General features: G+C 42.7%; 1 protein-coding gene across 2 annotated transcripts; it reads left to right on the top strand.

Annotated features, from left to right (window-relative positions):
- The first annotated feature begins 1774 nt into the window (after window positions 1-1774).
- TRMT10A (tRNA methyltransferase 10A) lies at window positions 1775-26461 on the top strand. Of its 2 annotated transcripts, XM_075860636.1 has the most exons (8): window positions 1775-1874; window positions 2650-2933; window positions 4195-4357; window positions 4436-4507; window positions 6639-6713; window positions 14522-14671; window positions 15167-15272; window positions 25176-26461. In XM_075860636.1, exons 2-8 carry the CDS (start codon window positions 2695-2697, stop codon window positions 25400-25402), a joined length of 1032 nt encoding a protein of 343 aa, XP_075716751.1. In that variant the 5' UTR covers window positions 1775-1874; window positions 2650-2694; the 3' UTR covers window positions 25403-26461. The 2 variants fall into 2 exon arrangements, with proteins under 2 accessions (XP_075716751.1, XP_075716752.1); XM_075860637.1 differs by lacking the exon at window positions 1775-1874 and having other exon boundaries at window positions 2823-2933; window positions 4178-4357.

Below are 26461 nucleotides of genomic sequence, written 5' to 3'. Positions count from 1 at the left end.
CAGGTCAATTTCCGTACTTGTTTTCTGTGGATTTTTTTCCGCAGCGTGTGGATGAGATTTGTTCACATTTCATCCACTTTACTGCTACTGTAATACCCTGCGCGGAAATTTCGTAGCTTTTCTATCCCGTGTGCAGGGCGCCTTAATAGTTTTTCCATATTATAACGATGGTTTATATGGGGACAATAAAGACCACAATATACCCCTGCTCTGTTCCCACTCTGCGGCTCCCCGGCCCTCTGTCTACATGAACGTGATGATATGATGTCACTGTAGATGTCATCGCGCACCTCGTAACCAGACAGGATTGCGGTAAAGTAATGAAGCATATTACAACGTTTTATAGTATTACACCTAAAGTTAGAAGACAGAAAACCCTCTTTAAAGGCTCCTTCATATTTGTGTGGCGTTTTAAAACTCAAGTAAAAACCGCCAGCCGTTTTAACCGTTTTCTATTGCGATTTTTACATGCTTTTTTTGATATAGTGTCTTTTATCACAAAAATGCTGAAAAGGCTTTTGGAGCCGTTTTTCATAGACTCTATAGAAAAACAGCTCCAAAAACGGCTGTAAAAAACGGTGCGAAAATCCCGAGTGGCATAAAATACGCCTGAAAATCAGAGGCTGTTTTCTCTGAAAACAGCCCCGTATTTTCAGACGTTTTTTAGTAAGCGTGTGAACCCACCCTTAGAATGGAACCAGCCCGGCTGTAACAACTAGTAGAATAAACACTGTCACTAAGGCTGGATTCATACGAGCGTGCGCTTTTTGCGCGCACAAAAAACGCTGCGCAAAAGGCACTTAACAGCTCCGTGTGTCATCAGCGTATGATGTGCGGTTGCGTGCTTTTCGCGCAGCCGCCATCATTATGACACTCCGTTTGGATGTTTGTAAACAGAAAAGCACGTGGTGCTTTTCTGTTTTCATTCATCCTTTTCACAGCTGTTGCGCGAATCACGCTGTTCGCACGGAAGTGCTTCCGTGTGGCATGCGTGGTTTTCACGCACCCATTGACTTCAATGGGTACGTGATGCGCGAAAAACGCTCAAAGAACGGACATGTCGTGACTTTTACGCAGCGGACTAACGCTGCGTAAAAATCATGCACATGTCTGCACGGCCCCATAGACTAATATAGGTCCGTGCGACGCACATGAAAATCACGCGCGTTGCACGGACGTATATCCCGTTCGTCTGAATAAGCCCAAAGACTGGGTTCACACAGTGCGGTCAAAATACATTTGTGGCACAAAAAGCACATTTCATCCACAGCGTGTGAACACAGCCTAAGAGTCTTTTCAAACGTTGCTGTTGAGGTTCGGTTTGAACTCCATTGGAAAACCACATCAAAAACCGCACCCAATCGCGGTAAAAACGCACCATGTGAATAAACCCTAAATATTTGCTGCAGTATCTGTAAATTTAAGCTATGCTCTAATTTCTCTTTTGGATACAATGCAAGTTTTGGCTAAATTCTAAAAAGAAAAAATGTCAAAAGCTGCAGCAAAACCGTGCTGTGTATACAATGCTTTATGATATTCTATAATAGATATTAAAAACAGAAAAAAAAATTGGTTTGGTTATACTGGTCATACTGGTTTACAAGAATGTATAGTAACCTCCTATTCCAGCGCATAATATCTGATACCGGCTCGGGCAAATGTTTGTAAAAGACGCCACACACAGCCTCGCATAATATAAGCGGAATTGATCTTGCCAGTCTCAAGTATGGCGGCTGTAAACTCTGAAGATTGTGCGACGGTGACGTCAGAGCGCGCCGGAGCGGCTTAGTTCACCCGGCGCGTTTTGTAATGAACGCACAGTCTGTTTTGAGGCGCGGCTGATGTGTGTGAACGGACGGCGGTGGTGTGTAACGGTAATGTGTATATCGGTAATGTGTATATCTGCCTCCTGCTGCACGGTCCATAGCATGGTGCGGGCTCCTATTATGTGTATGCACAACTTGTCAAACTGGCAGGAACCAGCAGAGAGCAGTAATGGCAGAGTTGGGACTGTGGACGATCGCAGCTGGATCGATTTTCCTGACCAGTTTGCATCTGTTTTATTTATTGGAATTTTTTCTGAAACCAAAAAACGATCATCAGCATCATTGGGTCCACAACACTCCGCAAACAGAACAGTGACGTCTGGGGGTCCATGACCATGTATTGTGGCAGGTATATGACCACATTTTAAGGGATCTTTCTTAGTGAAGGACTAACTTTTAAAAATACATGCCAACCCTCCCTGATTGTCTGGGAGTCTCATGGAAAAAGGGTGATCTCCCAGAATGGCAGTCTCTGTTAAAGGGGTAGTCTGAATTAAGCGAAATAAATAATTCTTTGTATAATGAATGAAAAGTTCTAAAAAAAAAATTTTGAAATCTACTTTCTGTATCAACTCCTCATGGTTTTCAAGATCTCTGCTCGCTGTCATTTATTGGGAATCTCGATTTGTTTATATCCAGGGAATGACCATTTGTCCTGGTCGTGTAATGATTACAGAGCTGCATGGCTCGTTACAATACAGCTCCGATATTTTACGACACTGTTGATGAATCTCCGCCAATATCTGTAATTCTTTTCCTGATCATCGCTTGTTCTATATATCTAATGTAACACTAACAACTCGGCTTATCTTGCTTGTTACAGGTTTAGCGCACAAGACCTGCATGGAACATTTACTGCTAGATCACAATGGACACCGAGTCTTCGATTCTCCTATCAGAGAGCAGTAAATCTACCCGACAATCCACTATTAGCGATGAAAGTAAAAATAGTGATGGTCTATCCGCGAGCAATACGAATATAGAATCTGCTAATTCCGAGAACGGATCTCCTGTGGGTGACTGGAAAGGATCTGATGTCATGTCAAAGAGGCAAAAGAAGAAACTCATCAAACAAAAGCAATGGGAAGACCAACGAGAGCTCCGAAAGTAGGTGCCTAATGTATTCTAAAATGTCACTGCACCACACTGCTGGCTAAAAAGGACATGTTGGTGTAAACCAGAGATCCGCATTCTAATTATTTATAGGAATAATTATAAATAAAATAATTATTTTACAACTTGGTAGCAATTCAAGCACCAGAGGGAGCGCGTGATGGCGGCCACTCCGATGTGGCGTGTGCATATTTGTTTTTTTCAACATAGGGGGAGTCTACTCAAACAGATATTTCGAACAAAAAAAAATTAGGACGTAACGCGGCTTGTCGGATAGTGCGATGATTTTCCAGACCCCTAATGAAAAACAGAGCCTTAGGCCCCATTCACACGGCATTTCCCACGCACGTTTGAAGAAAGCATCCGGAAAGCTGCCGGCGCATACTTTGAAAAGTACCCGTAGGCACTTTATACGCTGATGGAGGCTAGAGAATGTCCTCCAACCGATGATATAAGTTTAATATACCGTTTTATTTTGCAGGATAAAATAGCGTAGTCTACCACAATTTTCTATCCAGAGACGTTCTGCAAAAAATGATACCGCGCTGTAATGTTTTTTTTTTAATGTATTTTTTAACATGGGAGACGATGGGTGATTGATGCAACTGTATGGCATCTGTCACAGCCACCCGATTAACAGGTACATCATGATAGTATGTGTTTAACGGATCCTATAATAGACTGAGGGACACATTCCACTGTTAAGCAGCCGTGTCAGCCTCTGTATAACGTATATGTCAGGAGATTTTACCACCATATACGTCAAACAGGACTATAAATGGAGTGTGAAAGGGGCATTAGTTCACACCTGTACGTGATTCCTGTCAGTTCTCTCCTAAAGAATACGAATTGTAATACATTGGAGCCGTTTTGAACCAAAAGACCGTAAAAATGTCCGTTTTTATGGCGTCTGTTTATACCGGTCATAGAAAGGTATACAATATTTTTCCGGCAGGGCGGAGGTTTGTGAAATTCATGCTGTGCGGGATGAGAATGAGCTAGGTAGATTGTCCCCATCCAGCCAGGTTTTTATATATATATATATATATATATATATTAACTAATGGAGCCTCCGACGCAGATGTGAACAGAACCTAAAATATTATTCTTTGGTCCTCTTATATATGTTTAAAGGGATTATCTAGCGTGGCTTTCTTTTTGTTTTTTTCACAATCTTTGGTTTTATAAGGGAACACACCTTGAGGAGAGTTGTTTTTTTTTTTTTTTATATTTTATAGTTGTTGCTTACTTCTAGGCAGAAGCGAAAAGAGAAAAGGCAAAAAAGAAAACTAGTGCGCCAAGCCCAAGTAGCACTGAATGTAGAAGGCAATCTCAATAAAAGAATGCGCAGGGAGACCCAGCCCAGTAAAGTGCGCCTTGTGATAGATTGCAGTTTTGACGATTTAATGGCATTGAAGGTAAGCGCCATCATATGTTTGTTTTTTGTTTTTTTTTCTGCTTTATGATAAATTACAATGTTTCTCTCTTTTATGTAGGATGTAAAAAAGTTAAACAAACAGATACGGAGGTGCTATGCAGAAAATCGCAGGGCGACTCATCCTGTTCAGGTATTTTGTGCATATTAATCCCTGAATATCATACGTATTTTGAGACTTTCCCCAGGGGGAAAAACAACAACCATGAAAACTGGCAACAGTCAGTTGTGTTTTGTGTGTGTGTGTGTGTGTATGTATGTATGTATGTATGTGTATATATATATATATATATATAATTTGACCTTCTCTACTGGGTGTCCAGCTGTCTCTGATTTTCCATGCAGCCGCTTTTATGGAGTGCAATGTTTTACGATAATGCACAATTAAAGTAGCACCCCAGCAAATTCTATTTTTTGGCCTATATAGTGCACCATAGTATTTTAATAAAGGCTACTCTAGGGGCTCTGGTGTATACCTATTTTAGTTGATGTGCCATATATATGGACCGTCCACCACCTTGGCTACTTCTTCCCCCTATGATGTGGTTTCTCTAACCACGGCCTCATGTTTAATCTTCGAATTCCTGTGTTTCCCATTATGCATCTGTTTTTTCAGAATCAGAGGGGGCAGAGTCTCATCACACTGCACTTGCTCTGCTAGTGTCCTATCTGAGTGCATGAAATGATAGAGCTCCGTGACATGTAACCTATAAAACTCCTCTAACTCACACTGCAAAGTCTCTATTGTATTCCATGACTTGCAGTTCCACACTGAAGGCTTGTGTAATGACGGGGGTGGGGAGACAGACAAGTGAGCCCTAATCTACCCGCCACTCAGTCCCTGCCTACTTGCAGCGACCCGCCCTAGGCGACTGGGTACTACTGGGCGACGGTCCCTACTCTCATTAAGTGCACAACAGACAAGGGTACACAGAGCTAGGGGGAGAAAGGGGCAGTTGCCCATGGCAACACCGTGAGCAACAAGAGAAGTGAACAAGCCGAGTCAAACCAGGAGAGTACGAGGTGCCAAACGCGGAGCAGAAGAGTAGTGAACAAGCCGAGTCAAACCAGGAGTGTACGAGGTACCAAATGCAGAGCAGGAGAGTAGTCAGCAAGCCGGGGTCCATATGAAGCAAGGACAATAGTACAAGAAGCTGCAGCAGGGCCAGGAAACCAAACGAGAAGAATCACAAGCAAAGGAGGAACAGGAAAGGCAGGTATAAATAGACAGAGGGCGGGAGCTAGCTCCGTCTGGCCAGGCTGTGATAGGTTCTCCCACTCCTAAGCCTGCCACCCTGAGTGGTGGAAGATGGAGTCAGTCTCACAGACATAGAAGCAGGTGCAGACTGATTATCTATGGGCGTTAACCCCGAAGCTGTGCCTGGCAGATCCTTTACAGCTTGGCAGTGTATTCCTATGAAATGCTGCTTCAGCCTGTCTCCTCTGCCTCTAGCCTTGTGATTTGGTTTCTTCCTGTCAGCTCCTACTAGCAGGAGGCAGGGTAGTGATGTGTAAGGCTGCGTTTTATAGAAATACACTGGACTCTCTGCACACAGCACTGTTATGGAAGGCACTGAATGTCAGGAGTGTTTAATAACTTTGGTAATCCTAGGCTTCAGCCTCCTGTTTGTGATCAGGTTCTCCCGGTCAGCTCTTACAAGCAGGAGGTGGGGAAAGTGGTGTGAAGCAGAATATCATAGAAATACATTGGAGACTCGGCACACACAGATACTATAGTGTCAGGGGAGTTTTATAACTGCAACTAATCATTAAAAAGACTCCCCTATTATGTGACTGCATATCTGCTCCCTTAGCGCAGAAATAATCTCTTCAGCAGCACTATATGTATGGGGGCCATACAGAGGAATAAGGAGGGCGGAGCTTGATGTGGTGAGGAGGGGTCTCAGAGCTGCCAGGAGGTATGATAGGAAGTTCTCCACACAGTAGGACGTGGTCTATTTTGGTGTTTCCGACTGAGATCACATGACACAGCTGCCCATAATGAAAGGGTTCAAAATGTCTGGATGCAATTGAGCCGGGGTAAAACAAATGACACTACTAGAATTTTGCGGGTGAGTTTGCATGATATGTTCAAAAAAATATTTGCTGGAGTGATATTTTAAGCATCCTAGTGGCAGGGGTAAGGACACGTCTGTCAATCGTTAAAGGGTTAATATGCCTAAACATCATAAAAGATACGTTTCTGATATATATACATTTCTGTGCCTCACCAGTAGCAGTGACATTGTTTTGCTTCCTTGAAGCTTCATCTAACAAGCCATGGTGGACAGCTGAAAAGTAACATGGATGAATATGACAAAGGCTGGATCAATTGGAAGGTTAGTGTATTAAAAATAAAATACAAAGGTTCTCAAAATATCTGGAAGTAAAGAAAAAATGGCTTCTGGTTTATAAGTTATTGTTAAAGAGGACCTGTCACTTCTTCTGGCATGTCTATTTTAGTAAATACTTGTATTCCTCACAAAATAACAATTATTTAGCATCTTTTCTTAGAACTCTACATTGTCATTCCTCTATTATTCTTCCTAGAAATGTATGAATAAATGGACTACTGGGTGTTACCATTCCCCTAGTCAACGGTGTGTGCCCCTACACAGTCAGAGACTGTTATCCCTGATTGGACAGTGTCAGTCTGTGTAGACACACACCTCCAAGTGGTTACACCCATTTGTCAATTTACTCATACGTTTCTAGGAGGATTAACATAGAAACGGCACAACGCAGAGTTCTAATTAAAGATGCTCCAGCATTGTTATATCATGCGGAATACAAGTATTTAATAAAACAGACCTGTCCGGAGAGGTGACCGGTCCGCCTTTAACAAAAAGTATATACAGGAAATACAGAGGAATCGCTGCAGGTGTCAAACATTGGAAGTGGCGGTTTAGACATTCAATGTTTGATCGTTGGGGTTCCGAACCTCCAGGACCCATGCCAATCCGCATAATGAAAAGGCTCATTGGGAAGAGCTACAGTAGAAATCCATGCTCCTGCGGCAGAAACGACCCCATTCAGGTGCCTGTTACTGCAGCTCGTACCGTTCAGCCTGTGGATGTGTGAATAATGAAGGGGACACGGCAATTGCATTGTGATGATAGGTGATGGTACTGGAGGTCCTAAGCACAGGCAATCATTGTTTAACTCCCAGAGAGACCCTATAAGCAAAGGTTATGTATGCTAGAATGTGAGAGTAAAAATGAGTAAGAGATTAGTAGGCTATAGCCAGACCTCCGCTATCCTAGATAATATAAAGACCAGCGATACCATTTATCCAAGCGATTCTGAGATTTTCTCGTGACACATTGTACTTAATGTATCGACCAAAGTTTACCACTAACATGCAGTCTTTGTGGAAAAACACCAAAATGTGGAGATTTAGAATAATTAGCATTTTTCTAAATTTTAAAATGTATCTGTTTGTAAGACAGATAGTAATATCACACAAAATAGTTATTAGTTAACATTTCCCATATGTCTACTTTATGTTGGCATCGTTTTTTTTGAATGTGCTGTTAATTTTCTAGGATGTTACAAGGCTTATAAGTTTAGCAGCAATTTCTCACATTTTCAATAAAATTTCCAAAACCAATTTTTTTTTTTTTTAGAGACCAGTTCAGTTCTGAAGTGGCTTTGAGGGCCTTCTATATTAGAAACCAACCATAAATCGGCCCATTTTAAAAACTGCACCCCTCAAAGTATTTAAAACATCATTTAAGTTTCTTAACCCTTTAGGCGTTTCACAGGAATTAAAGCAAAGTGGAGTTAAAGTTTACAAATTTCATTTTATTTGCAGAAATTCAATTTTAATCCATTTTGCATCTGTAACACAGGAAGGTTTTTTTCCCATCAGAGACATTTGTGGCATATCCACAGAATGTCATAAATGTCAGATGCGGGTCCCACCGCTGGGACCCGTACCTATCTCTAGAACAGGGCCCCCCTAAACCCCGTTCTACTGTTCTGTGTTGTGGCTGAATCATGTGATTTCCGACCATGAATTGTGTATCTAGCGTAGCTCGCTGTGCTACACTATTTCCAGAAGTCTCATAGAACTGAATGGTAATTACAGGAACAGTGTAGCTCGCATGCTACGTTGCTTCCGTAACTGCCATTCACTACTATGGGAGTAATTCATAGCCGGAAATCACGCGCTTCAGCCACAACACTGAGCAGTAGAATGCGGTTTAGGGGGCCCCGTTCTAGAGATGGGTGCCGGCTCCCAGCGGTGGGCCCGGCATCTTTCTGACATTTGACATATCCTGTGGATATGTCATAAATGTCCCAGATGGGAAAACCCCATTACCAGAGAAACACAACTCGATGTTAATTGCCCAGATTCTGCAGTTTTTAGAAATATCCCACATGTGGCCCTAGTGTGCTACTGGACTAAAACACAAGCCCCAGAAGCAAAGGAGCACCCAGAGGATTTTGGGGCCTTCTTTTTATTAGAATATATTTTAGGCACCATGTCAGCTTTGAAGAGCTCTTGTGGTGCCAAAACATAGATGACACCCCCAAAACACCATTTTAGAAACTGCACTCTCCAATTAATTAATCTAAGGGTTTGTTCACACGGCTTATTTTCAGCCGTTTTTCGGGCCGCAAACGGCCGAAAAATGTTCCGACAAGCCGTTTTTTCGCGCGGCTGTTTTTCAAAACGGCCGCGATAAAGAAGTGCAGGTCACTTCTTGGGACGTTTTTGGAGCCGTTTTTTATTGACTCTATTGAAAACAGCTCAAAAAACGCCACGAAAACGCTGTGAAAATCAAGAGTGGCTTATAAAACGTCTGAAAATCAGGAGCTGTTTTCCCTTGAAAACAGCTCCGTATTTTCAGACTTTTTTAGTCTAGCGTGTGAACATACCCTAATGGTGTAGTAGGCATTTTAACACCACAGGTTTATTGCTGAATTACTTGGAATTAGGCTGTGAAAATTAAAATCTACATTTTTTTTAAACACAAAAAGTAGTTTTAGTTCAGATTTTTTCATTTTCACAAGGAATAAAGGGGGCCCTAACATTTGTAAAGTAATTTCTCCCGAGTATGAGAATACCCCATATGTGGTCATAAACTGCTTAGACACACTGCAGGGCTCAGAAATGTAGTAGCGTCATTTGGCTTTTGGAGATCAAATTTTGCTAGAATGGTTTTCTGGTGCCATGGCGCATTTGCAAAGCCTTCGGGACCAAAACAGTGGAGACTCCATTAGGGAAGCTACACCTCTTAAGGAATCTTACTAGGAATATAGTGAGCATTTAGACCCACAGTTTTTTGTTTTTTTTCAAAATGTATTGGCATTAAGCTGTGAAAATGAAAATATAAAAAAAACTTTCCCCACTAAAATGTAGAATTTTTTTTTCATAAGGGATAAAAGAGAAAAAGCACCCCGACATTTTAAAATCCATTTCTACCGAGTACCGCCGTTAAAACACATGTCAGGGCTCAGAATGGCACGAGCTATTTGGCATTCAGAATTTGCACTATTGACTGTGTCATCTAAGGGGTTAAGGTGACACTTTTGATACCAAGTTTAGGTGAGCTATTATGTTTCATCCAGTGACTCCTTTGTCTGTCTAGCTACTGGTAATTTCAGTGGTTACATCGCTGCAACATTCTTCAGTGCTGTATCATTGCTTTGGCTGAACTAATGCGATCCTGTACCCCCTAGTGTATTGCCCTTCCATGCATTACAGAAACGTTCATTCCTTCACCTTTACTATGGGATCTAGTTTGTTCCTAGTAAGCCATCCACAAGTATACCTCCTTTTAAAGTGGTAGCTATACAGTCACTTGTAACAATATACCACGCTATATTTATTCAGCTCTTTACCTATTTTCATTGCTATATGTTACACATAGTGTGCAGGGACGTAACTAGGAAAAACTGGGCCCCATAGCAAACTCTTGACTATCCCCCCCCCAGGTGCCACAAGCAGCCCCCCTTATAGATAGTGCCCCCTGTAGAATGTGCCATACAGCCCCCCTGTAGACACGGTTATACAGCCCCGCCTAGACAGTCACACCCCACTTGTAGATAGCGCCCTGCACCTCCCTCTTGTAGATAGTGCCATACAGCCCCCCTGTAGATATCGCTATACAGCTCCCACTGTATATAGTGCCACACAGCCCCCTCTCTTGTATATAGTGCCGCACTGCCCCTCCTTAGTAGATAGTGCCACACCCAGACCCCTGTACATTGCGCCACACGCAGTCCCCTGTAGATAGAGCTGCAACTCTCCCTCTAGTAGATAGTGCCACACAGCTCCCCCTTGTGTATAGTGCCACACAGCCCCCCCTTGTGTGCAGTGCCACAAGGCAATGGCGCATCCGAGAAAGTTGTATCAGCCAGGGAGATAGTGGCACCGCCCCATGAACCTTTAATGAATAATTAGCATATAGTCTGCGCCGTTTTAATAGTGGATTAGTAAGATTTTGCTGCATCTGGAAAAAACATACATTTGGAAATATTGTCAGGTCATGTATTACCGCATGGTGGCGGTTAAAACTACCTGACCGGTTCCCATGAAATATACAATGAATTGAGAACCATTCTATCTGCCCTGCAATTTTGTTATAATAAATATATTCTATATAATTACATCTCCAGAACAAAGCTCTGACATATACAGCTCCAGAACCAAGCTCAGTACATCTATACAGCACCAGAACCGAGCTCCGTACATATATACAGCACCAGATACGAGCTCCGTACATAAATACAGCGCTAGAACCAAGCTCTGACATATATACACCCCCAGAACCAAGCTCATTACATAAATACAGCCCCAGAACCAATCTCCGTACATATACACATCCCCAGAACCAAGCTCCGTACATAAATACTGCACTAGAGCCAAGCTCAGTATGTATGTGTATATATATATATATATATATAATGTGTGTGTGTGTGTGTGTGTGTGTGTGTGTGTGTGTATACACAATACCAGAAGAAAGATCCGTACATAAATACAGCACCAGAACCAAGCTCTGACATAAATACAGCATCAGAACCAAGCTCAGTACATATATACAGCCCCAGAACCGAGCTTAGTACATATATACAACAGCAGAACAAATACAGCTCAATTTAGTTCAACCCCTGCCGTATAGGTTTGTACGGCGTAAAACTACAGCTCCCAGCATGGCCTGAACAATAGTAAGTATATGCTGGGAGATGCTGTTTCACAAAAAAAAAAAAAATCATACCACCCATCTCATGGCAGATCATACAGCGACTACAGTGCTGATTAGAGGCAGAATAAACCTTTACGTTAAGTGACTCACCGGTGACGTCTCAGATACTAGTTCTTTCCTTCTCCCTCCGGTCCAGACCTCTATGATGGATTTCTTCCGGCCACGACCCATTTCTGCACTTTTCCGCTCAGATGTCTTCACTTCTCACATTTAAAACATTTCTACACCTATAAACGAAGTTAAAATTCTCAATACCTCTAAATATAATAAAGTGCCATACACTGCACCTCTAACTATAATAGCGCCATACACTGTGTGCCTGATTATAATCGCGCCATACACTGCACTACTAACTATAATAGTGCCATACACTGTGTCCCACACAAACACTGTGCCCCCTGTAGAGGGGTCCTCCATAGCCCCCTGTAGATGGTTCCCCCCCATAGAGCCTCTGTAGATGGTTCCCTAAATAGAAGCCCCTGTAGATGCTGCCCTAAATAGAAGCCCCTGTAGATGGTGCCCTACATAGAAGCCCCTGTAGATAGTGCCCCACATTCATCCCTCTGTAGATAGTGCCCGCATATGGACTACAGAGCTGCTGCAAGGCAATAGTGCTAACCACTGAGCCACCGTACTGCCCTACATATAGATTCCCCTATAGATAGTGCTCCACATATAGCACATCCCTGTAGACAGTGCCCCACATATAGCCCCCTGTAGATGGTGCCCCACAGGTAACCCACCCCTTTATATAGTGTCCCACATATAGCCCACCCCTATAGATAGTGCCCTACAAATAGCTCCCCTATAGATAGTGCTCTACATATAGCTCACCCCTGTATATAGTGTCCCACATATAGCTCCCCCTGTATATAGTGCTCCACATCTAGACCACCCTGTAGATAGTTCCCCACATCCCCACATAGAGACCCCCCTGCATATAGTGGCCCACATATAGACCTTCCTGTATGAAGTGGCCCACATCCCCACCTGTAGATAGTGCCCCACATACCCATGTATGGACCCCCCCCTGTAGATAATGCCACTCAGTTTTATTAGAAAAAAAAACAAAACCTTTACATACTCACATGATCCCGTTCCCGCGCCATCCGGTGGCAATGCTGGAGCTGAACGACGCGTCGTTCAAAGGCGCTGATTGGCAGAACAGCATGACTTGCCCTGTGAATCAGCGCCTTTCAAGCATGGAAGCGGCGCAATGGCGTCATTGCGCCACTAGCGTCGTTGAAAGGCGCTGATTGGAGGTGCAAGTAATTTTGCCCCGTCAATCAGCGTCATTGTAAGGCACTGAATGGTCGGAAAATGCCTGGCCATTCAGCGCTAATGCATCGATTTGTACCTGCGTGCTATAGACGCAGGTACAATTACTGCAAGAGGGGGTGGATGTCGCTAGCACCGGGGCTTCCTCCGGTGCTAGCGACGCCCCCGAACATGAGGGGTCCCGTGTCGCCCGGCCCATAAATGTTATAGGCTCGGCGGTGCGGGCCCTGTAGTAGCGATGTAAAGCTGTAGCAGCCATAACGGCTGCTAGCGGCGCCACCGGACATATGGGGGGGGGGGCGTGTCGGCTAGCAGCACAGGCCCCCGTAGCAGCTGCTACCGCGGTAGTTACGCCACTGATCGTGTGTGTGCACTTGCTTAAAGGGAACCTGTCACCAGCATTTCACCTATTACACCAGCAATACCTGGTGGTAGTGGGTGAAAAATCATTTCTATATAACCTATAATTGTCTTCTTAGCCGGCTCTGTAGCTTTAGTATTCAGTTTTTTAGTGTTCTCACACCGTATGCTAATGAGCATAAAAGACTCAAATCTTCATTTGAAAAGAGTCATATCTTCATTCCTCAAGTCTTCCCGAGTTTTTCCCGCCTCCATATTTTTGATTGACAGCTCCTCCTCTTTCCCCAGCGCACAAAATCCTGTGCTTGTGTATTGATGTCCTCTTCCGGTGTGTGCGCACAAAGGGTCACCGGACTATTACGATAAAAGGCGCAAAATGTTTGCAGACCGTTATTTACAGTCGGAGGAGGAGTTCAGGAGAGGGGATAGCGACCATGAACTTTTCATAGCATCGGCCAGTGAGGGATAAGTAAAGTTCAATAGGTGAAATGCTGGTGACCGGTTCCCTGTAATATTGATCTATTCCTTACTGTATATGTTTGTACATTTTTAATGGATTCAATAAAATGTATATTTTAACCTATTCAAATATTTATTATTACTTTGGTTTACATGACTCCTTTTGGGTTTATGATCGGTTCAACATATTTATGTGGAGTTCTAACCATGTTCTAAAGTTTTTGGGACCATATATAAGATTACTTACTATTACTGGGCGGGCTGAGCGTGAATGATGCGCTCAGTTCGATGTATTAGTACTGTGCAGAATGTTAGGTCTCCAATGGGATAAAGCAAGGGCGATTAACGCACTAATGCAATGATGCTAGATCACTGCGCGATATAGTGTTGAATGTATTCTTATGAGGTCACTTGAAATATGACAATTGCAAAAAAAAATAATTCAAACAATTTTGGATTTTTTGCAGTTATCGCAAATCCCAATGAGGACTCCTCCCCATAGGGTTCTAATAAAGTCACATGCAGTATTCTATGATAGTCATTTTTCTTGATATTGCCATACAGGGAATCCTGGTTGAGAAACATTGCCATATGTAGGTGCTTAAGACGAAGCCCTGACTTTTGTACCTAATTTAACAGCTATTATCAAAGTGTGCAGCTTTCTTTCATGTCTTGAACTAAAAATAAGTGTAATCGCAACCTAAGGCAACCATAGCACTGTCATTGAGATGTCATAAACCCGTTACTAGAGGCCAAAGAGCCATTTGTCTTTATTGTTGGATTGTAAATCTGTTCAGACACACACTGGTTCTAATGGTTTTATTATTTTTCCACAGGATATCCATATTAAATCTGAGCATTACAAAGATCTTATGAAGTCTGAAGACCTGGTGTATCTTACTTCCGATTCTCCTGAAGTACTCCATGAGCTAGATGAAACCAAGGCCTACATTATTGGGGGCTTAGTAGATCATAACCATCATAAGGTAAACTTCAAGGTGTTGTCCCATGTAAGCCATTTATCACCTATCCACAGGATAAGTGATAAATGCATGATCGGAAATGGCCTACTACTGGGAAAGAGGGCCCGTGTTCCCCGCTTAAATGGGGTGATGGTCACTCATGTGCACTGCCACTCTATTCATTCTCTATGGGACTGATGTAAATAACAGAGGACTGCACTCGACTGTCTGTCAGTCCCACAGAGAATGAATGGACCACACAGGACCAGCGCTTTATTCAAATCCTCAGCGTTCATGCATTTATCACCTCTCCTGTGGATAGGTAATTTTTTTGTGGGACCGCTTCTTTTATGTCATTTATAACGAATATCCGTCTGGTTTCCATGAAAACTCATTCCTTATTATAAAGATTTTGTAAGAACGCATTTTCAGCATCTTATATTGCATCATTGCAGTTTGCAAACTTGTTTAGGGCAATGATATATTTTCAATATTATATAAAAATGTGAACTCTTGCAGGGCATTACTTATAAACAGGCTTTGGAACTTGGAATTAGCCATGCTCAGCTTCCTCTGGGGAGTTTTGTGAAAATGAATACTCGCAAAGTTCTAGCTGTGAACCACGGTGAGTCTCTATTTATATTTGGTACTGACAATGTACTGCTTATAAACCACATTCTGCCTATATTTTATTTACGTGGAAAAAGTCAGAGGCATATTTTTCACCTATGACGTTTCTTGTCTCGTGGTGAAATTAAATTAAAGCTTTTCTTACAAATAAAATTGACAATAATAAGTTGAGAGAGAAGTAAGAAAGACATGGATCCTCTCAAGAGTCATATAAGACCTAATTATTGACTTTTTACTCCTTAACCCCTTAAGGACGCAGCCTAGTTTTGGCCTTAAGGCTCAGAGCCCATTTTTCAAATCTGACATATTTCACTTTATGTGGTAATAACGTCGGAATGCTTAAACCTACCCAAGCGATTCTGAGATTGTTTTCTCGTGACACATTGGGCTTCATGTTCGTGGTAAAATTTGGTCGATATATTCAGTGTTTATTGGTGAAAAATTGCAAAATGTAGAGAAAATTTTGAAAAAATTGCATTTTTCTGAATTTAAATGCATCTGCTTGTAAAACAGACGGTTATACCACCCAAAATAGTTACTAGTTCACATTTCCCATATGTCTACTTTAGATTGGCATCGTTTTTTGAACATTTTTTTATTTTTCTTGGACGTTACAAGGCTTAGAACATAAACAGCAATTTCTCATATTTTTAAGAAAATTTCAAAAGCCTTTTTTTTAAGGTACCTCTTGAGTTCTGAAGTGGCTTTGTGGGGCCTATGTATTAGAAACCCTGATAAAACACCCCATTTTAAAAACTAGACCCCTCAAAGTATTCAAAACAGCAGTTAGAAAGTTTTTTAACCCTTCAGGCATTTCACAGGAATTAAAGCAAAGTGGAGGTGAAATTTGCAAATTTCATTTTTCTTGCTGAATTTCAATTTTATTCATTTTTTTTCTGTAACACAGAAGGTTTTACCAGAGAAACACTACTAAATATGTATTCTCCAGATTCTGCAGTTTTTAGAAATGTCCCACATGTGGCCCTACTGCGCTCGTGGACTAAAACACAAGCCCTAGAAGCAAAGAAGCACCTAGTGCATTTTGAGGCCCCTTTTTTATTAGAATATATTTTAGGCAGCATGCCAGGTTTGAAGAGGTGTTGAGGTGTCAAAACAGTAGGAATCCCCCAATAGTGACCCCATTTTGGAAACTACACCCCTCAAGGAATTCATTTAGGGTTGTTGTTACCATTTTGACCGCACAGTTTTTTCACAGCACGTATTTGAATTGGGCTCTGAAATGAAAAAAATGTCATTTTTTCCAATAAAATGTCATTTGTGATCAAAATTTCTTATTTTCACAAGGAACAAAATACCCCATTTTGTTGCCCAATTTGTCCTTAGTGTGGCAATACCCCATTTGTGGTGATAAACTGCCGTTTGGGCCCATGGGAGGGCTCAGAAGGAAAGGAGCGCTATATGTTTGTTGGAGTCCAGATTTTGTTGGATTGGTTTTCGGGTGCCATGTCGCATTTGCAGAGCCTCAGAGGTATCAAAGCAATGGAAACCCACCAAAAGTGACCCCATTTTGGAAACTACACCCCTCAAGGAATTCATTTATAGTTGTTGTTAGCATTTTGACCACACAGTTTTTTCACAGCATCTATTTCAATTGGGCTGTGACATTAAAAAAATGAAATTTTTTCCAATAAGATGTAATTTTTTACCAAAATTTCTTATTTTCACAGGGAACAAAATACTCAATTTTGTTGCCCAATTTCTCCTGAGTGCATCAATACCCCATTTGTGGCAATAAACTGCCGTTTGGGCCCATGGGAGGCCTCAGAAGGGAAGGAGCGCTGTGTGTTCTTTGGAGTACAGATTTTGCTGGTTTGGTTTTCGGGTGCCATGTCGCATTTGCAGAGCCCCAGAGGTATCAAAGCAATGGAAACCCACCAGAAGTGACCCCATTTTGGAAACTACACCCCTCAAGGAATTCATTTATGGGTAATGTGACCATTTAGACTCCATAGTTTCTTCACAGAACTAATTTGAATTGGGCTGGGAATTAAAAAAATATATATTTTTTCCAATAATATGTCATTTTAGCTCAAAAATTCTTATTTTCACAAGAAATAAAATACTCCATTCTGTTGCCCAATTTGTCCTGAGTGCGGCAATACCCCATTTGTGGTGATAAACTGCCGTTTGGGCCCATGGGAGGGCTCAGAAGGAAAGGAGCGCTGTGTGTTCTTTGGAGTCCAGATTTTGCTGGATTGGTTTTCGGGTGCCATGTCGCATTTGCAGAGCCCCAGAGGTATCAAAGCAATAGAAACCAACCACAAATGACCCCATTTTGGAAACTACACCCCTCAAGGACTTCATTTATGGGTGTTGTGACCATTTTGACCCCATAGTTTTTTCACAGAACTTATTTGAATTGGGCTGGGAATGAAAACAAAATTTATTTTTTTCAAATAATATGTAGTTTTGGCTGAAAATTTCTTATTTTCACAAGAAACAAAATACCCCATTCTGTTGCGCAATTTGTTCTGAGGGGATTTTCTAGTGCGAAGTCATGTATGCAGAAGCCCCTGAGGTACCAGAACAGTTGAAACCCCCAAGAAGTGACCCCGTTTTAAAAACTACACCCTTAAGGCATTCATCTACATGTGTAGTGAGCATTTTGACCGGAGACCTACACCCCATAAACTGTAATGTGGGTTCTCCCGGGTATGGCAATACCCTACATGTGGCTGTTATCAGCTGCCTGGACACACAGCAGGGATCAGAGGGGAAAGACGAGGGGGGATAAGCTGTGTGGAGTGCATCAGGGTAAGTAAAATTGGGGTAAATTATAAACCAAGGGATGTATGATAAATTTTAAAACACTTTCATACAGAGCTCTGGTTATTCGGGACACGTGTCACATTGATATATTGTGTCATCCCTTATCCCCCTCTTATAGCAGACTTTGCACCTCTTTTGACTTTTTCCCTTCTTGCCAGTTTGGGGAACTTCTCCTGGAAAGTGTTGCCCTGGTACGATGCGTGTGTGCTCGCTTCCAGAAGTACTGGGTGCCCCCCCCTTCTTGGTCCCTAAAGATTAGGTTCTTGATAATCACCTCTTGAAATTCCAGGAAAGTTCCCGTCTGGCCTGCACATCGACGTAGCATGTACGCATTGTACAATGCCATCTGTATGATGTGCCCGGCCAGCTTCTTATACCACACCGCATGGCGCTGTAGGGCTTCAGGGCTTGATCTTACAAGTCCATCCCTCCCATGTACCTATTGTAGTCCAGGATGCAGTCTGGTTTGGGGGTGGCCTTTCTTTCATATATCCTAAACCTGTAGGTATACCCTGATGCACTCTCACAGCTTATACATCTTCACGCCATACCTTGCCCTCTTACCCGGCAGGTACTGGCGGAATTGAACCCTCCCTTTAAAATGTACCAGGGACTCATCAATAGAAATACACTTCTCAGGGGTGTATGCTTGGGAAAACCGGGCACTGGAACGGTCTAATAGGGGTCTCCGTTTATACAAACGGTCAAAACTGGGGTCATCTCGGGGTGGGCACGGCTCATTATCAGTATAATGTAAGAAGCGAAGTATTGCCTCATTTATTTATTTTTTTAGGTTCCAGTTCAGTTCTGAAGTTGCTTTGAGGGGCCCATATATTAGAAACCCCTATCAAACACCCCATTTTAGAAACTAGACCCCTCAAAGTATCCACAACAGCATTTAGAAAGTTTATGAACCCTTTAGGTGTTTCACAGGAATTTAGAGCAAAGTAGAGGTGAAATTTACATTTTTTTTTTGGTAAGAAAATCCTCTTTATACCATTTTTTTTATAACACAAAAGGATTTATCAGAGAAACGCAACTTAATACTTATTGCCCAGATTCTGCAGTTTTGAGAAATATCCCACATGTGGCCCTCGTGCGGTAATGGGCTGAAGCATCGGCCTCCGAAGCAAAGGTGCACCTAGTGGATTTTGAAGCATCTTTTTTATTAGGCACCATGTCCGGTTTGAAGAGGTCTTGTGGTGCCAAAACATTGGGAACCCCCCAAAAGTGACCCCAATTTGGAAACTAGACCCCTTGAGGAATCCATTGTAGTTTTCTTGGGGTGCATGCGGCTTTTTGATCAGTTTTTATTCTATTTTTAGGTGGCGTGGTGACTAAAAAACAGCAATTGTACGATTGTTTTTTTTTTTCGTTTTTTTTTACAGCGTTCACCGTGCGCTATAAATGACATATTCACTTTATTCTGCGGGGCGATACGATTACGGCGATACCAGATGTTTATAGTTTTTTATGTCTTATGGCGTTTGCACAATAAAATAAGTTTTGTAAACAATCATTCACTTTTTGTGTTACCTTATTCTAAGAGCCATAACGTTTTTATTTTTCAATCAATAAAGCCGTGCGAGGACTTATTTTTTGCGTAACGAACTGTAGTTTCGATCAGTACCATTTTTAGGTACATGCGACTTTTTGATCTCTTTTTATTCCATTTTTTGGGAGGTGAAGTGACCAAAGAATTGTGATTGTGGTTCGGTTTATTATTTATTTTTTTTACGGCGTTCACCGTGCGGGATAAATAATGAAATAATTTTGTAGTTCAGGCCGTTACGGACGCGGCGATACCAATTATGTATAGTTTATTTGTTTGTTTATATATTTTTATTAATAATAAAGGACTGATAAGGGAAAAAGGGGGATTTTTACTTTTAATAATCTTTTATTTTCTTATTTTTACACAACTTTTTTTAACTTTTTTTTAACTTTATTACTTTGTCCCACTAGGGGACATGAGGGCAGGAGGCCCTGATCGCTATTCTAATACACTGCACTACATGCGTAGTGCAGTGTATTAGAACTGTCAGCTACTCACTGACAGCAAGCATAGTGGGTCCTGACGTTGTCAGGACCCACTAGGCTTCCGTCTATGGCATCGCCGGACGCCATTGTTTGGTGTCCGGTTGCCATAGTCACCATCGCCGGCCGCTATCGCGTAGCAGGCCGGCGATGGCAGCTTAACCCCTAAAAAGCCGCGATCTCTATAGAACGCGGCTTTTAAGGGGTTAATCAGCGGGGACACAGCGATCGGTCCCCGCTGTAGGAGCTGTGACAGCTGCTGAACAAGACAGCAGCGTCACAGCTCCTGTATGTGTCGGGAGGACGGCCGAAACGGCCGTTACTCCCGTGACGTACTATTACGTCATGGAGCGCGAACGATACAGCTGCCATGACGTAATAGTACGTCAAGGAGCGGGAAGGGGTTAACGACCGCCCACCGTCTTTTGACGGCAGACGGTGCAGGTGCTTAGTCTTCGGCGACGTCTTTTGGTGTCGCTGTAGAAGAGGCTGATGAGCACGCCTGTGAGCGCTCATCCTCTAAGCAGGAGCTGTAACTAACAGCTCCTGATCTTAGAGCACCTGCTGAACACAGTTGGAGTCTGAAAACATTCAGACCCCAGCTGTTTAACCCTTCGATCGCCATGGTCTGTGACCGCGGCAAGATCAAAGGGAACTCCCTGCTTTGATCTTGTCATTGGAAAACCGGTGAAAACCGGTGACGTGATCAAACACCAGGGAATCCCTCTGCAGTCAGCCCTGGGGTCCTACAATGCTAATACATTATGAGTAAAAAATAAAGTTATCCCTTAAAAAAGTAACAAAAATAGAAGTCCTTATTTTGCATAAAATATATTTTATTGCCCCTACACTGTTGTTTTTACCGCATGGTGAAAGCTGTAAATATTTTTTTTCCCTGTACATTATATGGTACTTTAAATGGTGTCAATAGAAACTACAACTCCTCCCGCAAAAAATAAGCCCTCACACCGCTCTATTGACGGAAAAAGAAAGACGTTGTTCTGGCTCTTGGAAGGCGGAGAGTGAAAAATGAAAAGGCAAAAAATGGCTGTCCTGAAGGGGTTTAACATTAACATCGTATACTAATCTTTGCAAACTGATTTTCGTCTTTTTATATATACTTCATCATGTTTCCCTTACACAAAACTGAAAGAGGCTAGGAATGTACATACTGTATTTTATGAAGTATCTGCATTACCAGTTTGCATTGGGAAACCTTCCTGCATATGGATAAACTGTTGTTTAATTAACCCCTTCAGGACACAGCCTGTTTTGGCCTTCAGGTCACAGACTATTTTTTAAAAAATCTGACGTATAACTTTATGTGGTAATAACATCGGAATGCTTTTACCTATCCAAGCGCTTCTGAAATTGTTTTCTTGTGTACTCGTAACTTTTTTTATTTTTCGGTTGATTGAGCGGTGGGAGGTCTTATTTTTTTCGGGATGAGCTGTAGTTTTTATTGGTACAATTTTTTTGGTACATGAAAAGTGATCAAAAAGTTGTATTACATTTTTTTTGAGAGCTAAGGTGACCAAAAAAATCAGCGATTTTGGCGGTTTAAATTATTTAAGTTTTTTACAGTGTTCACCGTGTGAGTTAATGGTATATTGTAATAGTTCGGCCTTTTACGGACGTAGCGATACCAATTTTTTTTTTTTTTTTTTTACATTACTTTAGAAGAAAAATGTGAAAAGCTTTTTTTCTTTCTCCCTACTAATAACTTTAATTCTTCTACACATTTTATTAGTTCCCTTAGGGGACTTGTACCAGCGATCATTGGATCACTGGCACAATATACTGCAATACTAATGTATTGCAGTATATTGTTATTTATACAGGCTTCTGTAACCGCACGATCGCTGTTCCTGTCCGTTAGTCCTGGGTGTCAGCTGTAATACACTGCCGACACCCGCAGCGTATGGAGCGGGCTCAGCACATGAGCCCGCTCCATACATCAACCCCCGCACCATGACGTGCTATTAAGTCATAGTGCGCAAAGGGGTTAATGCACAGCGGATGGTGTGAATATTGCAATTTTCCACTGATATGCCATTTTAGTGCATATGTCGTGCCCAGTTTGTGCCCCTGAAGACAAATACCTCATAAAGCGTTAATCGGGATCTCCTGGGTATGGCGATGCCATATATGTGGGCGCAAACTGCTGTTTGGGCACGCTGCAGGGCTCAGAAGAGAGGGACGCCATTTTGCTTTTGGAGCGCAGATTTTGCTTGGTAATAGTTCTGTTTGGGGTATTGCTGGTATTTCAGTTTATAATGTGGGGGCGTATGTAGTCTGTGCGGAGTACATCAGGGTATATGTAATCTGTGCGGAGAACATCAGGGTATATGTAATCTGTGCGGGGTAAATCAGGGCATAAGAGGGTATAATAATGCGGTAAATAAATAATAAATCATAGATGTGTGGCCGGTGTCGCACTGCTAAATGGTGCCCGATCTTATCCGATTTTGGACACTGTGCAAATCTTGCCATATTTGGAGCGCTAGCATAGACTCTGCTCCGGGACTCTGTGGAATTCCCTGACATCGCTGTCCATATGTGGACAGTGTGTCGGTCTTCCCCAGAGCGGAGTCCCGGGCAGACCCCTAGTATAGGCTCTGCTCCGGGACTCTGGGGAATTCCCTGACATCGGTGTCCATGTTTGGACACACGATGTCTGGGGCTTCCCCAGAGCCGGAGTCCTGGGCAGAGCGCTAGTATAGGCTCTGCTCTTGGGCTCTGGGGAAGCCTCTGACATCGCTGTCCATACATCGACAATGATGTCAGGGACTTCCCCAGAGCAGGAGTCCCAGTGATGTCAGGAGCACAGCTGGAGTCCCAGGAAGGGCCTACTAGCGCTCTGCCTGGGACTCCAGCTCTGGGGTTGCCCCTGACATCTCTGTCCATATATGGATAGTGATGTCAGGAGCAGAGCTGGAATCCCAGGCAGAGTGCTAGAAGCGGCTCTGCTCCGGGACTCCAGCTCTGGGCAAGCCAGTGACATCACGGTGGCAGCATCTGCGGAGGGCACGGTGGCAGCATCTGCGGAGGGCACGGTGGCATCATCTGCAGAGGGCACGGTGGCATTATCTAGGGGTGTGTTGCATTATCTACAGAGGGCACTGTGGCATTATCTAGGGGTGTGTTGCAGCCACAGAGGGCGCTGCGGCAGCATCCACAGAGGGCGCTGCGGCAGCATCCACAGAGGGCGCTGCGGCAGCATCCACAGAGGGCGCTGCGGCAGCATCCACAGAGGGCGCTGCGGCAGCATCCACAGAGGGCGCTGCGGCAGCATCCACAGAGGGCGCTGCGGCAGCATCCACAGAGGGCGCTGCGGCAGCATCCACAGAGGGCGCTGCGGCAGCATCCAAAAAGGGACCGCCCAATCTTGACGTGTGTCTGCCAAAGCCTGCTAACTGAGCCGCCGGACTGCATTTAGCGACACTTAAACTGGAAAACTGGATTGTTGAAATAAGCACGTGGAGAAATATCTCAAATTTTAAACCTAGCGCTATTATTATAGTAATGTAGTATTATTATAGTAATGTAGTATAGTTATAGTGTTATAGTAGTTCAAATAACTAATTTATTAACAATAATTTTGTATTGTATCAAATTTGAAAGTAATGCGGCCCGACCACTTCACATTTTTTCTATATGCGGCCCACTTACCTGGTTGGAGTTGGAGACCCCTGTTTTAGGGTATGTTCACACGGCCTATTTTCGGGGCCGTAAACGCTCGAAAATCGTTTGAAAAATCGAAAGCGACGGAGCGTTATTCGCAGTGTTTTTTTACGCGTAAAAAAATAGCCGCGAAAAAGAAGTGCAGGTCACTTCTTGGGACGTTTTTGGAGCCGTTTTTCATTGACTATCGAAAAAAGCTCCAAAAACGGCCGTAAAAAACGCAGCGAAAATCGCGAGTGGCTTAAAAATGTCTGAAAATCAGGAGCTGTTTTCCCATGAAAAATCCCTCCGTATTTTGACTTTTTTGAGTGTTCGTGTGAACATACCCTAAGGGGGGATTCACACGAGCGTGTATTGGGTCCGTGCGGTTTTCACGCGCCACGCACAGACCTATACAAGTCTATGGGGCAGTACAGACAGTCCGTGCTTTTTGCGCAGCGTTTGTCAGCTGCGCAAAAAGCGCGACATGCTCAATATCTCCGCGTATTTCGCGCATCACGAACCCATTGAAGTCCATGGGTGCGTGAAAACCACGCAGGTCGCACGGAAGCACTTCCGTGCGAACCGACTGAAACAGCGCACCAGCTGTCAAAAGGATGAATGTAAACAGAAAAGCACAACGTGCTCTTCTGTTTCCAAACATCCAAACGGAGTGTCTTTGAGATGAGCGAACCCGGACAAGCGAACTGAACTTCACCAGGTTCGGCCGAACTCGGCAAAAAAATTTCCGGTACGCGACGTCAGGAGATGGTCACTGTCCAGGGTGCTGAAAGAGTTAAACTGTTTCAGCACCATGGACAGTGACTTCCGATCCCAATATACATGAACCTGTAAAATAAAAACGAAGTTCTGACTTACCGATAACTCCCGGCTTCTTCCTCCAGTCTGACCTCCCGGGATGACAATTCAGTCCAAGTGACAGCTCCAGCCAATCACAGGCTGCAGCGGTCACATGGGCTGCCGCGTCATCCAGGGAGGTGGGGCCCGATGTCAAGAGAGGCGCGTCACCAAGGACGCGTCACCAAGGCAACGGCCGGGAGGGAAGTTCTCGGTAAGTACGAACTTTTTTCTTTTTTTTTAACAGGTTTCTCGCTATTGTGTTCGGCATTCACTGTCGAGGGTGCTGAAAGAGTTACTGCCGATCAGTTAGCTCTTTCAGCACCTTGGACAGTGACGGGCGTCGACTAGCCTCATCTCTATGATGGCGGCTGCGTGAAAATCACGCAGCCGCGCATCATACACGGATGACACACGCAGCTGTCAAGTGGTTTTTGCTCGCGCAAAACGCCGCGTTGTTTGCGCGCGCAAAAACTCAACGTTCGTCTGAATCTGCCCTAAGTGTGAGAATATTTACAAACTTCCTAAAGTATCCAACATTTTCTTTCAGTCTTTGAGATAATACTGGCTTTCCTGGAGAAGAATGACTGGAAGGAAGCCTTTTTCTCTGTTTTACCTCCGCGTAAAGGCGCAGTACCGATAGACAAGGCATCTGAAACGCCTGCAGATGTTTCATCTTCTCTGGATGATGGGGAAGAGTTGGACAGTGATTCTGAGTTTGAAGAGGACACATTACAGATGGAGTCCAAAGACCAGAAGGATAACAATGACAGTTGACATCTTATGAATTTGTATTTTTATACATTGATTGTTGTATTTTTTTTATTTATACTGTACAATTTTTTTTAATTTAGTTCAATCAACCAAAAACTGTCTAAAATCATATCTTTTTAAGTAAGAAAGCATCTTTAATGTTTTCAGACCATTTCTATCTACTGGAGAGCATGCTGAAATGTTGCTTTATTTTTGAGACTTGGATATTTAATAAAAAAAATAATCTGTCCTATTATTAGACTTATTACTTGTCACCTTCATTCTAAACCAACTGAAAAAGTAAGTTGTGTTTTTTTTTTTTTTTTTGTAACTACCGGTATATTGTATATATTGCTTCAATACTCTCCACACATTTCTTATGCATATGTATAATGGTTAGACTTGTATTATCTAAATTTATTTATAGGGGTTGTACAAGATTAAAGAAACAGGGTTACTGTACCACACCAGTTCACAGGTTATGTGTGGTATTGCAGATTAGCCCTATTCACTTTAATGAAACTGAGCTGCAATACCAGACACAATCCATGGACCGGTGTGACACTGTTTTTGAAAGCAAGAAGTCCTGTTTTTTTTTTTTTTTTAAATCCTGGACAACCCCTATTCATTTCAAATATAATTGCTAAATCTGACACTTCAGCCTTATTGGCGTGCTGGACACTGGTGCATTGTCGCCTAAGGACTGTTATACTACCAACAGTGGTAAAAATTGGTACTGTACGGGCTTTCCGTGAAATTCTGGAAGATCTGTTTTAAGAATCCTTCATAAATGGTAGAACAAAAGACTTCTTTTGTGTTCATCCCTCTGTCAGCATCTGAAAAGTACATAAGACCACTAGTTTGTGTTGATAAACAGGCTATAAACCGCTCAGAAATGTCATCTTTAGGGGACATAGTTCAATAACCATTTATTTAAATACTTTACTTTTAGACTCTTTGTATTGCTTTGTGTATGTGACTTAATAGCCTTATGCAATTGCTTTGCATAGTTATTTTTTTTATGTTAAAACTGTAAAACGTTTTGGTTTTGAAGTCAAAAGTAAAGTGCCTTTTGTGGTGATG

The sequence above is a fragment of the Rhinoderma darwinii genome, chromosome 1, assembly GCF_050947455.1.
Source record: "Rhinoderma darwinii isolate aRhiDar2 chromosome 1, aRhiDar2.hap1, whole genome shotgun sequence".
Taxonomy (NCBI): Eukaryota; Metazoa; Chordata; class Amphibia; order Anura; family Rhinodermatidae; genus Rhinoderma; species Rhinoderma darwinii.
Note: the sequence above shows the minus strand (reverse complement) of the source record. Positions and strands in the feature narration are given on the sequence as shown.